Genomic DNA, 22521 nt, shown 5'->3' with positions numbered 1-22521 from the left:
GGAATGCAGGTATTTTAAAATCCATGAGGGCACCTGCGAACAAAATTACTACGCTCCCTTATGGTTTTAGTCACTTTAGTCTCTTATCTTTTAAATGGAGGTTGATGGACAATTTGTTTTAGGGATTAAAATTGTAGTATTTATTCTGTAAAGTTAGGGATGCATCTACATCTACACTTATAATAAGAGTCAATAATGTTAGATCTTTAACTGAAACTAAAAAACTGTTGGTGTAATAGTCTGCTATAACATATTGTACTTTGTGTTCTTATTGTGCAACCTCCAATTAAATTCCTAATATATCCTAATCTTTTATAATTTTACTAAAATTTTTCGTTAAATATAACGGAAGTTTAACATTAAATTATTTAGGAAATTTGTTTCTTTATTGCAGTTTTCAAACAAAATTGGCAATATTCTATAATACAATTCTGTATAGATTCCTAACTTAAAATTAGAATATTGAAGTCTTAATAAGATTCTATAATACAATTTTGTATAGATTCCTAACTAAACCATTATTCTACCCAAAACAACTATATATAAACCCCTCTCCTTCTCGCTGGTATTCCCCCAAAACTAAAACTAACATATTCTGCAACACACCATCTACTTGTTATATAGGTATGATTGTCAAAATATTATCATGCTAATTCTATTATTTGTATTTGTACTCATAATTATTACAGTTTAAAAAAAAATCAATGATGGTTTACTCATTAATTAGTATAACTTTAATATCGTTATGTAAAGATATATATCTATTGCATAATCCTTTCATCTATACTTGTATCCTTGTATGTAATATTGTGGTTCTCATTATATTCCTCTATAATCTACACATTTTAGTTACTCTTAACTCCCTAATCTATGGTTTTTGAATTTATTTTGTGGTTCCCATTATATTATTTCATAAAATCCTTTATGAACATATTTTCCATGACACAAGGACATTAGTAATGACAAATGCAGTAAAGTTAATTGATATTGACACACAAATTGTGGGTTGGAGTTGTGCAGTTCATGTCATTAAGAAAAACGAACCAAAAAACGCTATTGGAACGCCTGAGAAAAAGTATATGCTTATCGTACTTGATGATGAAACAGTAAGTAAATAGTAAATTTTTTTTCCCTTTATTATTATTATTATTATTATTATTATTATTATGAAGATGCTCTCATTCACCACCAACATGGCAACATCATTGTAAATCCTATATCTAAATGCAAGGAACTCGGGTTCAATCAATAGTATTTGATAATGACATTGGAATGTATGATATCGCTTTACAAACCAACAAATGGTACATCATCTCAAATGTCATTGTCAAACCTGTCCGGACGAACTATAAAGTACTTGATCACAAATACAATTACACATGAATTTTAAATGGTCGGGCTGGTGTCCAAACAAGTTACAATGATGACACGCCATTTGCTCCCATGTAAGTGGTTTATTTGTTTCTACTTATTTTAGTTGCAATTTAGCTATTTACAATTTCGTTATGTTTTATTAAAATATATAAACATCGAGACTATTTCTTTAATTTTTATTAATTTAGCATTTTTTTCTCTCATTATTATATGACTAGTTTAACCAATTAAGTAACACTAATTTAAAAATAAGCATTAGGCATTGGTTTAATCGCGCAACGCACGTGTGATAATTAGTTTTGTAGTCTAATGGTGCATAATTGATGGGTTAAAGCGGATCTTGATAAAATAAGGGAAATGGTCAAATAGGCTCTTGAACTTTGCACAAAAGTGTAATTAGACCCCTAAACTTAAAAAAAGTACAATTATACCCTCAAACTTATTAGTTTAGTGCATCTAAACCCAATAACCGATAATTTACTTATGTTAAACAGTGAATAGGTTTGAACTCTAGAATGTATTCTTCTATATTTCTGTGTATCCAATGTACAGGGAGAAAGAACTATTTATACAAGATAAGGATTAAATTGAGCCACATAATTCAAATATCTAATTCTAAGGTGTGAGAGTGATTCTCTCACCTGCCACCTAAATCCTCTAACACTCCCCTCAAGCTGGAGCATAGATATCAAACATGCCCAGCTTGTTACATATATATGAAATTCAATTCCCACTCAGCCCTTTAGTGAACATGTCAGCTAGCTGATCACCACTACGGACATGCACAGTAGATATCAACCCTGTTGAACTTTTTCTCTTATAAAATGGCAATCAACCTCGATGTGTTTCGTCCGCTCATGAAAAACTGGGTTGTTCGTGATATGTATAGCTGCACGATTGTCACACTACAACTTAGTAGGTAACTTCACCTCCACACCTACCTCTTTTAGAAGATTATGCACCCACACTATTTCACTAGTCACATGGGGCCATAGCTCTATACTCAGACTCTGCACTTGACCGAGCTACAACGCTCTGTTTCTTACTCTTCCACGAGACTAAGTTGCCTCCCACAAATACACAATATCTTGTCGTAGACCTCCTGTCATCAGGCGACCCAGCCCAATCTGCATCAGAAAAAACCTCAACACCTGTGTGTCCATCATCAGCATAGAGGATCCCTTTCCTAGGTGCACCTTTCAAATACTTCACAATGCGAACAGCTGCGTCCCAATGAGTCCGTGTAGGCGAACTCATAAACTGACTTACCATGCTTACTGGAAACGCAATATCCGGACGAGTAATCGTGAGGTAGTTTAACTTCCCCACTGACCTCCTATACCTTTCAAGATCTTCAAACACCTCCCCCTCACCTGCTACAAGCTTGACACCTTGTTCCATTGGCGTATCACATGGTATAGACCCAAGTAACCCCGTATCATCAAGAAGGTCCAACACATATTTCCTTTGTGAGAGAAATATGCCTTTCTTAGAGCGAGCAACTTCAATACCCAAAGAATACTTCAGTACTCCCAGATCTTTAGTATGAAACTCAGCCCCAAGGAATGACTTCAGACTATCAATTCCACTTGCATCGTTACCTGTGATTACAATGTCATCCACATATACTATCAACAAAACACACCCATGGTTAGTATGTTTATAAAAGACAGTATGATCACACGCACTCCTTCGCATCCCAAACTCCATAACAGCACTACTAAATCTCCCAAACCATGCACGTGGGGACTGTCTCAAACCGTATAGAGACTTCTTTAGTTTGCACACCTTCCCAGACTCCCCCTAAGCAATAAACACGGGCGGTTGCTCCATGTAAACCTCCTCAAGCAGATCACCATGCAAAAACGCATTTTTCACATCTAACTGGTACAAAGGCCAGTGATTAACAGCAGCCAAAGACATAAATATGCGTACAGAAGTTAACTTTGCCACCGAGGAAAAGGTTTCGGTATAATCTATACCATATGTCTGAGCATATCCCTTAGCCACCAAGCGTGCTTTGAGCCTGGCAACAGAGCCATCAGGGTTCATCTTAACAACATAAACCCACTTGCACCCAATAGCCACTTTACCAGGCGGGAGATCAACCAAATCCCACGTTCGGTTGTCTTCTGGGGCAACCATCTCCTCGCTCATTCCTTGCCTCCAGCCATCATGGCACATAGCTTGGTTCATTGACTTTGGAACTAAAACTGACTCTAACTGAGACACAAACGCACGTGAAGAGGAAGACAAACCAGTATATGACACAAAGGACGAAATGGGATGAACACAACGACGTTTACCTTTATGTAGGGCAATCGGAAGCTCTTGATCCGTCGACAAAGTCTCTGGCAAGGGAGGATTAACTGGTGGAATTGGTAAAGTTACTTGTGTTTCAACTCCTCTTGGCCGCCTATGATAAACCTGTGTGATGGGAGGCCTACTCACAGAAGGAACAGTAACAGTGTATGTAAGAAAATCATCTGATACCGAACTATAATCCGAAGGATGGAAAACGTCTTTAAACACAGTATCCTCAAAGAATGACACATCAGCGACACCAAGTATCTCCCTAAGTCTGGAGAATAACACCGATACCCTTTCTGAGTGCTAGAATACCCCAAGAATATGCACTTGAGAGATCTAGGTTCAAGTTTGCCATTTTGAGGACGGACATCTTGAACGAAATAAGTACACCCGAACACTAGAGGTGGCCACGGGCCGGTTCAAGGTCGAACCAACCCTGAATCGACCCGAAAAAAAGTGGGCCCGAGCCTTATTGGGCCTGGGCCAGGCTTAGCTCGAACCGGAACCGGCTTATTAAGGGCCGGTTCAGGTCCTGTAAAAAAAAAATTCGGGGCCCGGCACGGAACCGGCCCAGGGCCCAAGCCCAAGCGCGGCCCAGGCCCCTAACCGGCCCAGGCCCGGGAAAGTGCAGCCATGGCAGCTTTGTTGCCATGGCTAAATTACAATTTATAAAAAAAAAAATTTTAAATTAATTTTGGCCAGCTGCCACATTGTGGCAGCTGGCCTAAAAGGCTAAAACTATTAGCCCTGCAATGTGCAACGGCCAAAATCAAATATTTTGGCCGTTGCACATTTGCTTGTAGCTTCTGCCGGAGGCCAAGCCTAGCCTGGCCTCCGGCAGAGGCTACTCTCAAATTTCTGGCCGGTGCAACGGCCAAAATTTTGGCCGTTGCACTGGCCGGATAGTTTTTTTTTTATTTATTTTTTTTTCTTTTTATCAACCATTGAACCCTATAAATACCTTTAATTCAATTCATTTTTACCACACAAAAATTTTCAATCTTACACTCCCTTACTTCTACTCATCACAACAATTCTCCTAATATTCTTACTCTTTACAAATTTTATTATTCTTATTTATTTTTTCACTTTAATATTTTTTCAACCTCTCAAATTTCATAACTTCAAATTTTCAATTTCAATTTATATATTTTTAATTTCTATAATCCTATATTTTTAATTCTTATAATATTATATTAGTCCTATATTGTTTTCAAAAAAAAAATATATTAGTCCTATATTTTTTATTTTTGTACTCCTAATCTCATATATATGGCTTATAGTGGCAATCCCGGTAAGAGGCCAATTAATTTTTCTAATGTAGGAGAAGATTCACAAGAAATTGATCAACATCAATTTGTTTCTACTCAAGAATCCATAGGTGACGCCAATCTTCCACCTATTCCTCCAACGGATGGGGGAAGGAAACCAACATCATGGGTTTGGCAACACTTTGAAAAAACACTCGTTCAAGGATCCTCCAATCGATATTTAGTAAGTTGTAAAATATGTGCAACTATGAAGAGGAGTCAAAAACCATTTTCTTGGCAATCCGGAACAAGTGGCACCAGAACTCTTAGTCGGCACTTGAATTCTATACACAATATTAGGAATGATGAAGGACAACTCGAGAGAGGACAAACGCAAATTTCCGGGTATGCTAGCCCCGGCGGAGGTATTTTTACTTATTCACGAGAAACAATGATTGATGAATTTGGTAGATTTATAATTGGTGATGAATTACCTTTTAGTCAATCCGAAAGCACTCGTTTTGAAAGATTTGTTAAAAAAACTTTACAACCACAATATAAAAAAGTANGTGCTCATGTTTTAAATTTATGTGTTCAAGAAGGATTGAGTAGTTTGAGTGATTTAATTGAACCGATTAGAAAATGTGTTAAATGGCTTAGATACAATAAAAACAAAAAAAATGAATTTAAAATATTGTGTGCACAACATGGTTTAAAAAAAAGACATTTTAGTTTAGATACACCTACTCGATGGAATTCTACATATAAATTGTTATGTGAAACTGCTCCATATCATGAGGTAATAACTATTTTGTATAATAGTAATCAAACTAGTGATGCTTGTGTAATTACATCTCAACATTGGGAAGTAGCTAGTAATGTTTGTGCAATTCTTCAATCATTTGATAGTGCTACAAAATCATTTTCTTTAGTTTATGAGCCTAACGTTCATTTAGTTGTAACTGAATGCATTACAATTGTTAGTACTCTTACTTCTTTTATTGAAGATCCTATTTTGTCTGGTTTAGTTAACAATATGATAGATAAATTTATATCATATTTTAGTAATATTCCTTATATTTATGGTTTAGCTGCTATTCTTGATCCAAATGTTTTATTAATGGAGAGAGTAAAATTCTAACCATAGATATTGATTTTAAATTTTTTTTAAAAAAAAAACCTCTTAAAAGAGAGTTTGATAATTATATGATAATGGAGACTAAAAGTGCAACATAATGAACAATTAAGGGACTAAATCTGTTCGAATCAATTATTAAAAACTAAATTTTCAAAAGTAAAATAATTCAAGAACTAAAAGTGTTGTTTTCCTTATTAGAAATTAAAAATTATTATATAATATTTCCATTAAGAGGAACCTATGCGTTAATATTCAAATACATCTATCTGTAATCGTGAGATCCTTCATAAATACACACAAATTACTACAAGAATGTACACAAAATAAATTGTGTATTCATATTAGATAAATTACACACAATCTAATATGTGTACATTCTTGTAATAACTCATATCTACTATACTAATAAGAGCCAAAGAGAGTTAAGCCTAAAATGGGTAGAAAAATGGCGGTAAAATTATTTAATCAAATGGATGGTTCAGATGAATTATTTGATCAAATAGATGGTTAAGATAATTCAGATTAATATTATTAATAGAGATTACCTAGTTTAACCTTACTTTTATGATTATCCGTTAAGTTTTCCGTTAAATATTATCTTCTCCGTTAATATTCCGTTAACTTTTAACTTACCCATTAATTTCTATAAGAAAGGTCTTAGGTTCGAACCTCATCTCAATCAAATTTGACATAATTAAGTTTCTCACTGTATTTACTCTTATCTCAATCAAATTTGACATAATTAAGTTTCACACTCTATTTACTATTATTAAATTAAATAAATTAGTAGCTACAACAAAAAATGATACATATATATTTCTTTAATTTAGAATTATGTGTCTACAATACCTTTATTTGAAAAAATTATTCATTATCAAAAAATTAAATTAAATTAGAGAAATAATTTCATTAGTTATATTGTCTTTATTTTCTCTCATTCAAAGATTCTTTACATTCAAATTTATCAACTGATATTCATTGCATTGTCCATTATCTTATTTTTACAATATTTTGTAATTAAATATCAAAGTTATAGTACAAAATAATGTTATATATTTATTTACCAAGTATTTTATTAATACTATGACAAAAAAATTTTAAAATAATTTGAAGCTAATTATATTAACTACTTAAGGATTGGTTGACAAAGAGAGTACTCAAATAACCCAACAAATTGAAGCGGAATCACTCTATTTTACTCTTATTGAATTAAATAAATTAGTAGTTACACCAAAAATGATACATATGTATTTTTTTAATACCATGAAAAAAATAAGAAAGAATAGTTTAAAACCAATCATATTAACTACTTGGGGGATTTGTTGACAATGAAAGTACTCAAATAACACATTACCCAGCAAATTGAAGCGAGAAACTACCTTTTAATATCTTTGGAATATATAATGTTTTAAATTTTCAAACTTTTATTAATTTATTTAATCTTTTTTCTTAAACTATGGATTTATTTATCCACAATAACTCATTCACACAATAATGGTTGAACCAAATGAACCCCAAGCAGAACACCTAAAGGAAAGTCCATAACTCCTATATCATAATCTCATTGCATGACGTTGTCATCTATGTTACCTACCAACAATAACCGAATTGCAAATAACACACTACCAACAAACAGGAAGAGAACAAATAGTAAAGATGATCGAAGACAATGACAATGTTACTCAAAAGAGAATTAAGAACACTTAGAAAAATTCAAATGAAAAGTAGTATTTATTTAGACTATCATTTTTAGACCAAATATTTAGACTATCGATTTTACAAGGTTGCAAACATTTATTTTAGTAATAATTATAATGAATTTTTTATATTATATTGGATTCATATACTTTGAGTTAGATATTTAAATAAAAAAATTCGACATTCAATTACCCATGTATAAACTTTTCCTATATAATTTTGCATTGATATACTTTCAAATATTTATTTAAATATAAACATTGGGTATTAACCCATTCCCGCAATGCGCGTATAAAACTAGTCCATTTATAAACAACATATTTTCGTTTTAAAAAATCACATGGGAGTTCGGTAGACATCATCGCGGTATAATTTGAGTTGGTCGGTAAGGGGCAGGCAAGCAAACATTCACGCATGGCGCGCACTCGACAGTTAAAAATCGAAGCCAGAGAGAGAGACAGAGATTACTGTTTGTTCAATGTCACATATAGCCAATGGAAGTAATCTAGTGACGGCCATGAAATATCGCACCTTTCTATACCAAATTTCCATCTTCCACCATTTTCGCTAACCTTCTCCCTCGTTATCTCGCTTCCCCCCACGCACCCACACTCTCTGTATTTCATCCCCTTTGTGTTTCAAGATTGCTTCTTTTTAAATTTTTTTTTTTTGAAAATATTGGATGGTTGTTTTCATATTTTTTTGCTGATCTGAGTTTGGGTTTTTGTTGTTATTGAATGCGGGTTAAAGAGTCTGGTATTTAGTCGGAGCCTTGGGGGATTTTCTTCATCTTGATATTGCGGGTGCTTAGAGGGTATGCCGGTTTTGATCAGATGCAGGAAAGCGCGATACCTTCCCCCTGCCGGCTCGATGATTCGCCTATGTTTCGCCAGCAGGTCTCTTTTATATTTTAATGGATAATGGATGGATTTGAGGAATGATGATCATTTGCATTTTCGTGCTTTTAGCTTTCCTTTTTGCTTCTATTTCGTGATACATGATTTTTATGTGATCATTTCAATAACTATAATTTGATTCGTAAAAGTTTCTCCTTTTTTTATTCATTGACTTTATTTGGGAGAAACATAGCCTGATTACAGAGGATTGTTAGTGAAGGCATTGTTTGCTTGTCTTATAATGATGGTAGTGTGATGCCAAGATGAAAATTTTGGATACTCTCTGCGGGCCTTCTTTTTTTGTTTGGAGAGGGAGGAAAAAGGAATTCATAGGAAGGCTGGAATATCAACAAATTGTTCATATAATTATATTGTGTATACCAAGATTTTTTTTGTCTATCAGAAAGGGTTTATTGTAAAAATAGTACCAAATTTTCAAATTCTTTCTCCAGTTGGAATATCAGCTCCCAACAAAATATTGAATTCATACTATGTGTACCTTGAGAAGTATAATATGTGTATCCATACTGACAGAAGTGTGCCCGCTCTCACATGGTTGACATGTTGCATCAAAATGAAAATATTAGTCTGCTGTTGCATTAGGTAAAATGAAGCATCAATAATTTTTTGACATTTTGTAGTGTGAAAAATGTATTATGATGGCAATAGTACCTTTTTGGTTGCCTTCTTCCAGTCTTCTTGCATTTTACAAGATATGTTTTCCTATGTTTCAAATTAATATGCACAGGCTAAACAAAAATGGTTCTGTTTTATATTCCCTCATTTAAAACAATGGAGGTCTTAACTTTTTACATGGTTAATCAGATGCAATCTATGGAGGACAATGCTGAGGTATTGAAGGAGAAATGTTTAAAATTTTGTAAAGGATGCCGGAAGTATACGTAAGTTTTTATACCCTGCTATATTAACTCATAATTAATATGATGCTCACTTTGCATAGTATTCCATCAATTGACCTTCTTTCGATTATTGTTATGTTTCTTTTAAATAAAAATGGAAGTTACAAATTTTAAACTACAGGATACATGGGATGGTGGGAGAGGCCCTCCACAGTGATAAAACTAAATAACTGACAAAGTGCTAATGAAACAACCTCATTAGAGAATGCTTGTATGTTTTGGGCTTTTAGTAAGAAAAACAAGTTAGAGAACTTTTAGGTGTTTGCGTTCTAGATCTTCTCTCAGCCATTATACAGGTATGAGCTGTCATTTGCCTCTGAACACTGGAAAGTTGTCAATATTATTGTGTTCTGTGCTGAATATCAGCACTAAGATCACATACCATTCACTTGTTGTATTATAAGACCTTTACCAATCTTAGGCCTATCTTGGATTACATAAGCCTAGCATTCACACATATATTACCCTGGAGTATTTGTAATTAATTAGCCATGATGCTTTCCTACTTCCACTTCCATATCAGCATGGGTTCCTTAAACTGGCCCTATAATAGTTTTAGCAAGTTTGTTTAGGATGCTGTCAGTCTCATCATGGTTTTCCTGTTGTCTACTCAACCATGATTACTCCCTCTCCTAATATTTGCATCATAGCATGTGAATTTTATATTTATCTAGTGACTATTCCCATTCTTTTGTCTTGTTTTCTAATGCTGAAACTTTCTGTAGTTCATTCCTTTACACTACCTTTTATTATGTAAAGATATCCATGTTTCTGTTAGAGAGGATGAATGAAGTGTTCACAAGCAATTGGTTTCTCTATTGCAACTTATATATATTATTAAATTTCTTGATTAAGTATAATTCTAGCAAAATACTGAGTGCATTATCCAAGTCTAGCAGCCATTCTGCTTACTACCTCTCTTTCGCATTATTACAGTCTCCTGCAACGGCATTATCGTTACAGGGTTTATTCTTTTTACTGTCACAGGGAAGGGATTGGTGAAGCATATGACACAGACATTTCTTTTGCTAGTGCCCTTGAAATCTTTGGAGGAGGGCATGATGATCCAACTTCTGTGGCATTTGGAGGTGTATATTTTCTCTTTTGTAGTCAATTAAGTTTCTGCTCCCTTTCCCCTTCTTACTTCGAAGCCCAAGGCAAGTTTATTTTCATTGGACAATGTGCTTGAAGCCTTTAAGATAAAATCTTACCACAAGTTTTGTTTATATGAAGAAAAATAGACACTAGTAACTTCAACATACTTCTTTAGCTAGGAGTTGAAATAAGTGTCTGGATTTCTTCAATTCCTGCCAAATCACTTGAGGTAATCACAGATTATTGAGTAAAGTATCTCTTAAAATGGCTAGAGCAATTAGTTTATCATTTTTTTTGGTATTGCTACTCATTATAAGAAAAAGAAAAAGGTAGAGGATGCCAGGGCAGCAAGGCTTCAACTTTCAAATGCCATATCAATAACTCAATAAGAATTTCAATCTAGTTACAACAAATCATGCAATTATGAGTAAATATATCATTTTTGTTTATTTGGAAATTCTACATAGCAATGCTTAATTTGAGCAAAGAATTAGGTGTTAAACTCTTCATCTTCCAATGTTTCTCAATTTTTTTTGGTATTTGCACCCATAGGTCCTGATATGGTTAATTTTTCAATTGCCTTGAGGGAAATTGGAACATACAAGGAAGTTCTCCGATCACAGGTAGCAATTATCTTGCTACTTTTTCTATAATTCATCTGGCGGCATGCTATTTTTTATGAGTATTTTGGGGTATTGCAAAAAGAGTTTCAAACTCTCTATTTTTCTTTTTTTTTTCTAGCCTAGAGTTGTAATGCCTGTGTTGATATAATCTACAACCTTGCATCCTTGCTCGAGTGTGCATAAACTTGTTTATTGAGGCTGCACTAGTTAGAAACGTAGGCTTTTATATGCTAATATGATTTCATCTTTCAATATTTTAGCCTGATGTGAATATTAAGACATCTTTATCTTCTTTTAAGTTTCCTTCAATGACATCCTCTGAATATCTTTCTAAGGTAGAGCGTACACTAACGGAGAAGTTACAACATGTTGCTGTGGTTGAGATTCCACAGGTGAAGGTACTACTCGTTACTTTTGCTTGACATTTTATGTATACAATCATTATAGCACATTCTAGGTTTTTGGATATTTTGATTATTATGAAACTTTCTAGCAAGGTCCAAAGTGATGGAATTTATAATGTTTTCTTTGTGCTAATCTGTCAATAGGATATTTTGTTCTCACAGTGGGATCCATATCCATACCCATCCTACACCCCCAATGGTTGAATAAATAGACAGATTTTCCTTGTAGCTTTCATGAGTTATGAGAATATTGGGTTATTGCAGGAAGCTCGGAAGCGTTTTGACAAAGCTAATGTCATCTATGATCAGGTTGGTATCACTAGTGAGCAGTTCAAAGTAAAATGCCTCTTCTATTAATAATCAGGTCTCTTTTTGCTATTATAGTTTGCATTTAAAGAATCTTCAGTTGTATTTAGGTTATGAGTCTTCAGTTGTATATAGGTTGATATAATTAGATGAATTTGTAGTTATTTTCAAAATGAACTCTGTTTAACTTGGATGGACATATCTATCTCTTTATCTATATCACAATTGGCTTTCATTATGGGTGTAATATATTTTTCATAGTGTAACATTTGATTTTGACCGTGTTGAAAAAGAAACCCTAGCTTAGCCCTAGTGTAGCCCTAGGTTTAGCCCATTATGCAGCCCATAATATTCCTATATAAGCATGTGTGTCTCTCTTAGAATGTATTGCAATACATTATTACTAAGAGAAAATATTTGATGCACATTCCGTTCATAAGTTTTGTACACCAACAGTAAACCACAGCTCGCCACATTGTTAAATCTAAAAGTCAAAATATTGGCTGAGCCCTTGTTTGCAAATAGTAATAATATTTATCATAATTGTAAATTATTTAATTAAAAATAAATCTTATTCAATTAATAAAACCTAGCCCTAATGTACTATTGTTGGTGGCATGCTCATTTTCATCTCTAGCACCCTCGAACTCTCTGGCAAGCAGCATGCCTTCAAGTTCAGCCATACGTTTCATTTGTTGCTGATTCTTCAAGGAAGACACTGACATTTTCTAGTCGAATAATGCATAGGGAGAGAGAACTTGCTAATATTTGTCCTACAAAGATTGAAATCAAATGGTACTGGTACCAGTCAGTTTAATTGTTTCTTTCAAGTTTTAGACTTGGGAGTTCACACTTGACTATTTCTCAACCTTCATGTCAGATAATATAGCAATTGCTTTGTTTTTCTTGGACAAACAATACCATCTGCTTTAGAATCCTTCTTCACACTATTATCAGTGTACCTCTATAGTTTTATCTTCTTCTAAAGGTCTTGCATATAAAAGTATCATTACCTTAAAAAATCTGCAACTTTGGAAGACATAGAGCAGGCTGCTAAGCAAGCATATGCAGAGGAATTTATTTGTTTTCCTTCCCCATGGCTATAAAACAATTGTTGATGACCATTTGCTTAAGTGGAGGCCAAAAGCAATGCATTCTTCTTGTTGACCATTCTTACTCAGTAATTTGGGAAATTTTTTAAATTAAGATAGATTTATTTATAATTAAATTATTATCATTATGTTAGACATTATTACTTTCAAACAAGGGCTCAGTCAATGTTTGACTTTTATTTTTAATGAAGTGACAAGTTTTGGTCCACCATTGATGCATAGCACCTATGCATTGATGGTGAATCAAATATTTTCTCTATTATTAATAGGGTGGTGACAGAGAAGTTAAAAGTTTTTTTTTTTTTTTTTTTTTTTTTCAAATTATGGCTCTAATACATTGTGGAAATTGAGAGATTGAAAGACCTGACGAGTGACAAATAGCCACTACCCTCCGGTTAAGTAGAAGCAAATCTATGTAAAAAAAAAAGAATATATGATTGTATTAGTTATAATAGATCGCATACATTCTAAGAGAGATACACATGCTTATATAGGAATAGTATGGGCTGCGTTATGTGCTAAACCTGGGGTCACACAGGGTTTTCTATATTTCAACAGACAGTTCAAAGAATGTGTTTGCTAGACTAGGTGGTAAGTTAGAGAGGCTTTTTTTCTTACTGGGATAGAAGTCATTCCAGATCTTCTGCTTGTTGAGCTGATAATTTAGTTATTCTGGTAGATGTGAGGCCAATGACATTTCCCTTCCCTCTTATGGTTCAAGGATAGGCCTCAAGTCTCCTAGAGCCTAAGGTCAGGAGTTCGACCTCCTTTCCTCTTCTGATGTACCAAAAGGAAAAAAGTACTTTTCAATGTAGCAAAATGTCTTCAAATCTGAGCAGCTGAGATGAATTATTGGGTCCAAGATACATAATATGCCTTGATAATACAGTCCAACATGAAGGATGACATTTTCTCCTTAATTACATTTTGTACAGTCCATCTTAATATCCTGGAATTTGTTGTACTCACAGCAGACTGGTGTTAATCAAAGTGATACAAGTTCTGTATTTCCGTGAGGAATTACAGACTGGATTAATTGGGTGTTCTTCATGACTAAGTTCTAAATATAATGTCTATTTTCATCCTTCAGGCTCGTGAGAAGTTTTTGTCATTGAGGAAAAGTACTAGGTTGGACATAGCTGTGGCCATTGAGGAGGTATCAGACAATGCTTCTTATGCTTTACTATGAAGAATAATTCCTTTTCTATCATTAGTTGAGCAGATAGTATGTCATGGGTAACTATCCTCAGTAAATTCTAATTTGGTAGAGAGCCGTTCCAGGAACTTTACCAGTCAAGATCAAGTTTTGAGTATGCACGCTTTAATCTGGTCAGTCAAGTTTGTTTTCCGCTATATTTTCTTTGCTTCATGAATTAATGACAAAATAAAGATGCACTTGAGGAATGGCTGTGTACCCAAATCTTTGACTGTTCATCGATCCATACAGTTTGGAGCTCTTACCTCTGTTGAGGCAAAAAAGAAGTTTGAGTTTTTGGAAGCTGTTACTGCTACAATGGATGCTCATCTTCGTTATTTTAAGCAGGTGCTAAAGTAAAGAAAATTTTCAGTTGTTTGCCTTGCTATGCAATGCATTAGTGCTGCAATCTGAAATTTAATCTGCCATGCAGGGATATGAACTTTTGAATCAGATGGAGCCTTATATCAACCAGGTAATTTGCTATTTCATGTTCATTCATTACGTATTAATGCTGCTTATTGTATTGCACTATTGCACAAGGATTTTTATTTGTTTTACAGGGTTGAAAGTAGAAGTAATTCACCCTTGGCATATGATGAAGGAAATATGGTTGAAATTTTTTTGAAGTAAAATGCTTTTCTGAAACTAATAGGGGATGTTTTTCATTCGAAGTTTATTGTACATGTAATGATATTGTCTTTAAATATTAGGATCCCACTGATACTGTTATGAACAATTAACTTTGTTGGTGAGCTTTGACAAACTTTGCTCATTCTGCTGCATGCTTATTTATTTATAGCCACAAATAGATGATATTTAAAGGATTGAGAGATTTTAGCAGTAAAAGGAAATATAAAGCACGTGATTTCTTTGACTTTTTTTACTTCATGAATCATGATTTTACAAAATCGTCTGATATTAAGCTAGTTGTTGCCTAAAGTGGGATTATGAAAAATATGTCTAATGTGGTAAAAGGAAATACCTTTTATCAAAGATAAGAAAGATGGTCATTATAGCATCACGTGGGCTCTTATTACTTGAATCCACTTCTAGTAGTATTATGAAAAATGAGTTAAAAGTTTTATTTTGTGGTCTTCTTTTCTTCCTCTTCTCTTGGGGTTGGAGTAAAAATTGATATATGCATGCAGTGTGGTGACTTCTATACAACTCGATTAAAATGATATGAATAACAGAGGATTTTATTTGTAATTTGATAGTATGTTATGGTTTTGCTTCTTCTCTTTTTGGCTTTGTAATTATTTAAGAGTTACTAGTGAAGTGAGTTGTTTTGTCACAGCTCTTGGCCTATACACAGAAGAGCAGAGAAAGTTATATGTCTGAGCAGGCAGCTCTTATGGAAAGGATGGAAGAATACCAAAAGAAAGTTGATCAAGACAGTAAGCGGTCCTTTGGTGCTTCTCCGGATCCTCCGAATGGTGATGCCATACCGATACAATCCTTTCCCAGAAGTTCTCATAAAGCGATAGAAGCAGTAATGCAGTCAACTGTAGAAGGAAAGGTACTTGTATTTTCTCATTTCTTTTTTCTTTTTTTTGTAGATGTAACATAATTTCTTTTGGTTCCTTTCAGAATATATAGCTGCTCCTAAACTTACTGCTGATTATTACATCTATAGCTAAGGTTTCAATAGTTTAGGTACAAACTATAAAGCAAGGATATCTCTCAAAACGTTCTTCTAATTTGAGAGGTGACTGGAAAAGAAGATTCTTCATTCTTGATAGCCGAGGAATGCTGTACTATTACCGTAAACAATGGAACAGGATATCAGTAAGCATCCAAGAGAATTTTTCAAAACTTTTTCAAGTATATTTTCTTTCTGAATTGTGCAGCAGCATGTATAATTTCAGGGAAATTCCAATACAAATGCTTCAAATAAAAGCTCTTCTTCAGAATCGGGTTCAGGGCTGTTGAGTCGGTGGCTTTCCTCTCATTATCATGGTGGTGTACATGATGAAAAAGCTGTTGCACGTCACACAGTAAATCTGATGACATCAACAATTAAAAAGGATGCAGAACAATCTGATCTGAGATTCTGCTTCAGAATAATATCACCAACAAAGAATTATACTTTGCAAGTAAAGTCCTAAGCATCAGTCTGGTCATATATAAGCAGTATTCAGGACTGTGTTGTGGCTATTTACTATAGACGTGTATAGTTAACAATTGAAAAGGGGACTTTGACAATGCAGGCAGAGAGTGCAACAGAACAAATGGACTGGATTGAAAAAATAACTGGAGTGATTGCTTCTTTGCTCACTTCCCAGACAGCTGAGAGGGTAAATGGAAAAGTGGTTTTGTGCTTGTTTTTAGTGTGTTATCATCAACTTACTAATGATGACTTCTTTTATGTCAGCAGTTTTGTCTCAGTCCCACTAGTGAAAATAGTTCCATTGCAAGTCCTCCCGATATTGATCAAAGGGCAATTGAAGATAACTCATCTGGTAGGAATATTGCCTCTAAAAACATTATGCGTCCATCGAGAAGCACGCTGCAGATACCTGTCTACATGCAGACAGGAAAACTGGTTGACACATTAAAGAGTTTGCCAGGGAATGATATATGTGCTGACTGTGGTGCTCCCGAACCAGAGTGGGCATCTCTCAATCTTGGTATTCTAATATGTATTGAATGTTCTGGTGTTCACCGAAACCTTGGTGTACATATATCAAAGGCAAGTAAACTTTTCTTTTCCAATTCTCCATTACTAGGTAGCTTTCAGCAATAACATGTTCAGGGAATTCAATGAACAAAGGAAGCAAAATATGGAGAAGAAGGGGAGGGAAATAATATGGATTATCATTTGCATCAAACTTCTTACATCTCTTCAGTGTCATAGTGTCAAATACTTATGGATCAACGTTTACAGGTAAGATCCTTGACACTTGATGTTAAAGTCTGGGAGCCTTCTATCATCACTCTGTTTCATGCATTGGGTAATGCTTTTGCAAACTCTGTATGGGAGGAATTGTTGCAAGTGAGCACAACATTTCAGGATGATGAGATACCAGAGTGGTATGCATTATGAATCTTAGCAAGACCAAAATGTTTTTCATCTTATTTTATTCTATTACTCCGTATTATTTTTTTGAAGTGATGATGTTATAAGTATCACTTAAGAAGTTAGATAGTTAGGAACAACATGGCTGAAAGAATCACTACAACATAACTGAAGATCATTACAATAAATTATATGTGGGTATTGGGTACAAAGAACTGACATAAATATTAAATGGAACCCACTTTAGGCCTTTAACCATAACAACCTCAGCTAATGCACCATTGGCATTTATTTCTTCATTTATAATTGTGAAATTTATGTATAATATCTGTGTTATAGGTTTGTTGAGCTGGATAAACGCAAGCAGTTTTCCCCCAAACCCAATCACAATGATCAAATCTCAGTGAAGGAGAAGTTCATTCATGCAAAGGTATCACTTCAAACTTTTGACCATTTATTCACATCACATGCCACTTAAAAGGTAGTAAAACATAGTCTAAAATGGTTAATATGTTACTATCAGATTGGTGTAAGATGATCCTAAGATTTCCCTAACCATTACACAAGAAAGTTTATTTTTCCAATTTCCTGACTAAAAATCAACATAGTCTTGCATTTGCCACTTTGCATCCTTTCCACAATCCACATGTCATGATTATGCTTGCTGTAGTCCTCATCTCTTGAATCCCTTCCCTATGAGATTTCTCCCTTGTATATGAATTGAAGAAAATTCCATATGGATGAAATCTGTTTACTTCAGAATCCTTATCTCTTCAAACCTCTATCATCTCCTTCGTTAATTGGTTCAAACAAGTGAAGAAAGCACTATGATTCAACTATTCAAGTCTAAACATGTTTAGGGTGTGTTTAGTGAGATGAGAATGTTTGTATTGAGGGGGATTCAGTAAGCAGTAAATTTGGAGGACTCAAATCAACATGACAGAGGTGATCTCTGTAGTAGCTTCTGTATTGTGGATATTTATGTTATCTAGTTTTGTAATGCTTTCGATCATTCCAGTTAACCCTGACCTTGGTTGAGCTAGGTGGATTTCCCGATTGCATATTACCCCTCCCAAGTCATTATGGTAAAAGCTTATTTATGAGTAAATAAATGCATATCCTTTTAAAATATGATGGCTAACAGCGGTGAGTGACTACAGTATGCAGAAAAAGGTTTTGTTCACAAGGAAAATAACAGTGTGAACATGCTCTCAGTTGCTGAACAGCTGTGGGAAGGTGTTCGTACGAATGACAAGAAAGCTGTATACCGTCTTGTTATTGTTTATGGAGCAGATGTTAATGGTATTAATGGAAATGCATCAGCTGGTAAATCTTTGACTCTTGCACTTGCGATGAAATTAGACCAACTATCAGATTCAGACGTGAAGCCCAACTTCAACTGCACAGACAGCAAGTCTTCTTCTTGTTTCTTTGATGCTGAAGGCAGTGAAGATTATTACATGAATGATTATCTTGATGGCTGTTCCCTGCTTCACCTCGCCTGCCAATTGGCTGATATTGCCATGGTCGAGCTGCTCCTACAGCACGGTGCAAATATAAACGCTTGCGACTCAAGGGATCAGACGCCACTGCATCATAGTATCATCAGGGGAAGAATTGCGGTTGCCAAACATTTACTTTCCAGGTAACCTCACATACACAATCTTTCTTTCTTATAATTAATAATTAAATGTGCTCCATCTCAACTAAAAGCCTAAGCTGATAGTTGGACTGCACACAACGTATATTTATGCTCACACAAGCCGCAACACGTGGAACTCATGATCTTTTGCATGGCTCTGATACCAAATCAAATCAGTGCTCCATCTCAACTAAAAGCCTAAGCTGATAGTTGGACTGCACATATTATATTTATGCTCACACTTATCAAAACAACTTACTTCTAGAATTGACTTTTGCTATTTCTACTCAAATAGAGGGGCTGATCCAAATGCCACTGATAAGGATGGCAAGACTCCTTCTAAACTGGTTACAGAGTTGGCGCTGGGTGATGTAGAGTTGCTTGGACTCCTCAAACTCACAAACACCACATTGCAATGCACTTAAACATCTGGGAATCGCTTGCACATGCCTTTTCCACCAAACAACCCAATTCAATTTTGCAGTACAAGTCAGACTGTCCAAAAATCATCAAATTCTAATCCATTTTTTCCCCTTCAATTTTGACTGCCATCCTTTGAGGATCGATCTTATACAAGTAGCACGCACAATATTAGCTGTATATACACCTTTTTTGCAATAAGCTCCCAAGAATTGTGTCAACTCTTGATCATAATTAGTATTCTCTGTGATACAGCTGGGAACTTTGGATTGTTGTACAATCATATACAAAAATAAAGTACTAATTTCATTATTTTTTATTTTTTGCCCTTGTAACAACTGAAGTTCACACCCCACATTTTTTTCACTGTCTAAGACTTCCTGTCTGACATGGATCGACTGATGCTTCATTTTAACTTTTCAACTAAATATAAGAAGACAAAATATTTGATGTGAACCACAACGCGCAAATTGTAAAGCTAACCTTTTATTCAAATTATAATAATCTAACAATGGGAACTCTATTCATGGCGTCTCTAAAAACCACGTTGTTGGTGCTGGCGACCTAGCAACCCTCGATGGTGGCCATAGGTACACAGTATTCAATTATTTCCCGTCAAGCAAGAGAGGACTTGCAATACCCACAGGGATTTGAATGTAACACACCGGCATCTTGCAACACTGCCCCAAAATTAACTCGTAATCCAATCGGTCTCAGGGAAACCCGGTACGGACTTGCGTGTTATCCTCAGCAAGGCTCCCTTGTTTGGAATACACAGAGAAAATAAATCTTGCAACACAATATAAATCTTGCAGCACTCTTTTGCTCATTATATTGTGCCGTAATTATTCATTTTAATTATTATTGCCTAATAGTTATTATGTTAATTAATTTAATATTTACACAAATCTACTATATTAATAAGAGCCAAAGAGAGTTAGGCCTAAAATGAGTAGAAAAATGGCGGTCAAATTATTTAATCAAATAGATGGTTCAGATGAATTATTTAATCAAATAGATGGTTAAGATAATTCAGATTAATATTATTAATAGAAATTACCTAATTTAATCTTACTTTTATGATTATCCGTTAAGTTTTCCGTTAAATATTCTCTTCTCCGTTAATATTCCGTTAACTTTTAACTTACCCATTAATTTCTATGAGAAAGATCTTAGGTTCGAACCTCATCTCAATCAAATTTGACATAATTAAGTTTCTCACTCTATTTACTCTTATTAAATTAAATAAATTAGTAGCTACAACAAAAAATGATACATATGTATTTCTTTAATTTAGAATGATGTGTCTACAATACCTTTATTTGAAAAAATTATTCATTATCAAAAAATTAAATTAAATAAGAGAAATAATTTCATTAGTTATATTGTCTTTATTTTCTCTCATGCAAAGATTCTTTACATTCAAATTTATCATTTGATATTCATTACATTGTCCATTATCTTATTTTTACAATATCTTGTAATTAAATATCAAAGTTATAATACAAAATAATGTTATATATTTATTTGCCAAGTATTTTATTAATACTATGAAAAAAAATTTTAAAATAATTTGAAGCTAATTATATTAACTACTTGGGGATTGGTTGACAAAGATAGTACTCAAATAACCCAACAAATTGAAGCGGAATCGCTCTATTTTACTCTTATTGAATTAAATAAATTAATAGTTACACCAAATAATGATACATATGTATTTCTTTAATACCATGAAAAAAATAAAAAAAGAATAGTTTGAAACCAATCATATTAACTACTTGGGGGATTTGTTGACAATGAAAGCACTCAAATAACCCATTACCCAGCAAATTGAAGCGAGAAACTACCATATCTTTGGAATATATAATATTTTAAATTTTCAAATTTTTATTAATTTATTTAATCTTTTTTCTTAAACTAGGGATTTCTTTATCCACAATAGCTCATTCAACAATAATGGTTAAACCAAATGAACCCCAAGCAGAACACCTAAAGGAAAGTTCATAGCTCCTATATCATAATCTCATTGCATGACGTTGTCATCTATGCTATCAACAATAACCGAATTGCAAATAACACACTACCAACAAAAAGGAAGAGAACAAATAGTAAGGATGAAGACAATGACAATGTTACTCAAAAGAGAATTAAGAACACTTAGAAAAATTCAAATGAAAAGTAGTATTTATTTAGACTATCATTTTTAGACCAAATATTTAGACTATCGATTTTACAAGGTTGCAAACATTTATTTTAGTAATAATTATAATGAATTTTCTATATTATCTTGGATTCATATACTTTGAGTTAGATATTTAAATAAAAAAATTCGACATTCAATTACCCATGTATAAACTTCTCCTATATAATCTTGCATTGATATACTTTCAAATATTTATTTAAATATAAACATTGGGCATTAACCCATACGCGCATTGCGCGTATAAAACTAGTATTAGTATAATTACAATTAAACATGAGTTGTTGGATATTTTATAATAATTACAATTAATTCATTCAAATATGGAGGAGGAAGAAAAAAAAATAAATGTGATATGATAAAAATGAATATACTTAAGGTATAAAAGTATAATTTCACATATATTACACTTAAAATGAATAATTATTAGGCAATTATTATTATTCAGTTACACTAATGAATTTAATTATTAAATTTGTATGAATTAATATAGTTCGTAACTATATTGAACATAAATTATTAAAACTATGAATCATTACCATTATTTTGAGTACAATTCATTCTTTAATATAATTTTAGTTATTTTATGATAGAGTTAATTTCACTTTTAGTCATAGATTTATAGGTGAGAATCCACTTTTAGTACTTTTTTATTAGAACATCCTCCTTTGGTCCTAATATTATTGTGACATGACCATTTTTAGTCCTCCGTCAACAAAATTGTTGAAATGTCGTTAAATACAAAGACATTTTGATCTTTTTATATACAAAGTAAGTTGACCGACTATACTTTTAGGAGTTAATACCCAATATAGTCCTCGACTATAGTGGTTTTACTCAATTTAGTCCTAAGTGACTTTTTGTACTCTATTTAGTCCTTAACTTTAATGGTTTTACCTACTTTAGTCCTCTGTTA

The 22521-nt window shown here is 33.6% G+C and overlaps 2 protein-coding genes across 6 annotated transcripts; one reads left to right on the top strand and one right to left on the bottom strand.

Annotated features, from left to right (window-relative positions):
* Nucleotides 1-2349: 2349 nt before the first annotated feature.
* Nucleotides 2350-3084, bottom strand: LOC116010903 (uncharacterized mitochondrial protein AtMg00810-like). The gene has a single exon (XM_031250397.1). The coding sequence runs from the start codon at nt 3082-3084 to the stop codon at nt 2350-2352; it is 735 nt and encodes a 244-aa protein (XP_031106257.1).
* A 5108-nt stretch (nt 3085-8192) lies between these two features.
* On the top strand, nt 8193-19726 carry LOC116004544 (ADP-ribosylation factor GTPase-activating protein AGD3-like). 5 transcript variants are annotated; one of them, XM_031244651.1, is made up of 20 exons: nt 8196-8387; nt 8521-8666; nt 9492-9568; nt 10574-10674; nt 11234-11304; nt 11640-11702; nt 11973-12017; nt 14217-14282; nt 14408-14455; nt 14574-14669; nt 14755-14796; nt 15622-15843; nt 15981-16112; nt 16193-16420; nt 16535-16621; nt 16702-17016; nt 17212-17357; nt 17683-17773; nt 18504-18988; nt 19281-19726. In XM_031244651.1, the coding sequence occupies exons 2-20, from the start codon at nt 8604-8606 to the stop codon at nt 19408-19410; spliced, it is 2508 nt and encodes an 835-aa protein (XP_031100511.1). In that variant the 5' UTR covers nt 8196-8387; nt 8521-8603; the 3' UTR covers nt 19411-19726. The 5 variants fall into 5 exon arrangements, with proteins under 5 accessions (XP_031100532.1, XP_031100511.1, XP_031100520.1 ...); XM_031244672.1 differs by lacking the exon at nt 19281-19726 and adding an exon at nt 18362-18428 and having other exon boundaries at nt 8193-8666; nt 18504-18681; XM_031244660.1 differs by having other exon boundaries at nt 8196-8666; nt 11640-11696.
* The last annotated feature ends 2795 nt before the right edge of the window (nt 19727-22521 follow it).

This window comes from Ipomoea triloba, chromosome 2 (assembly GCF_003576645.1).
Source record: "Ipomoea triloba cultivar NCNSP0323 chromosome 2, ASM357664v1".
Lineage (NCBI taxonomy): Eukaryota > Viridiplantae > Streptophyta > Magnoliopsida > Solanales > Convolvulaceae > Ipomoea > Ipomoea triloba.
This window is presented reverse-complemented; position numbering and strand designations above follow the sequence as displayed.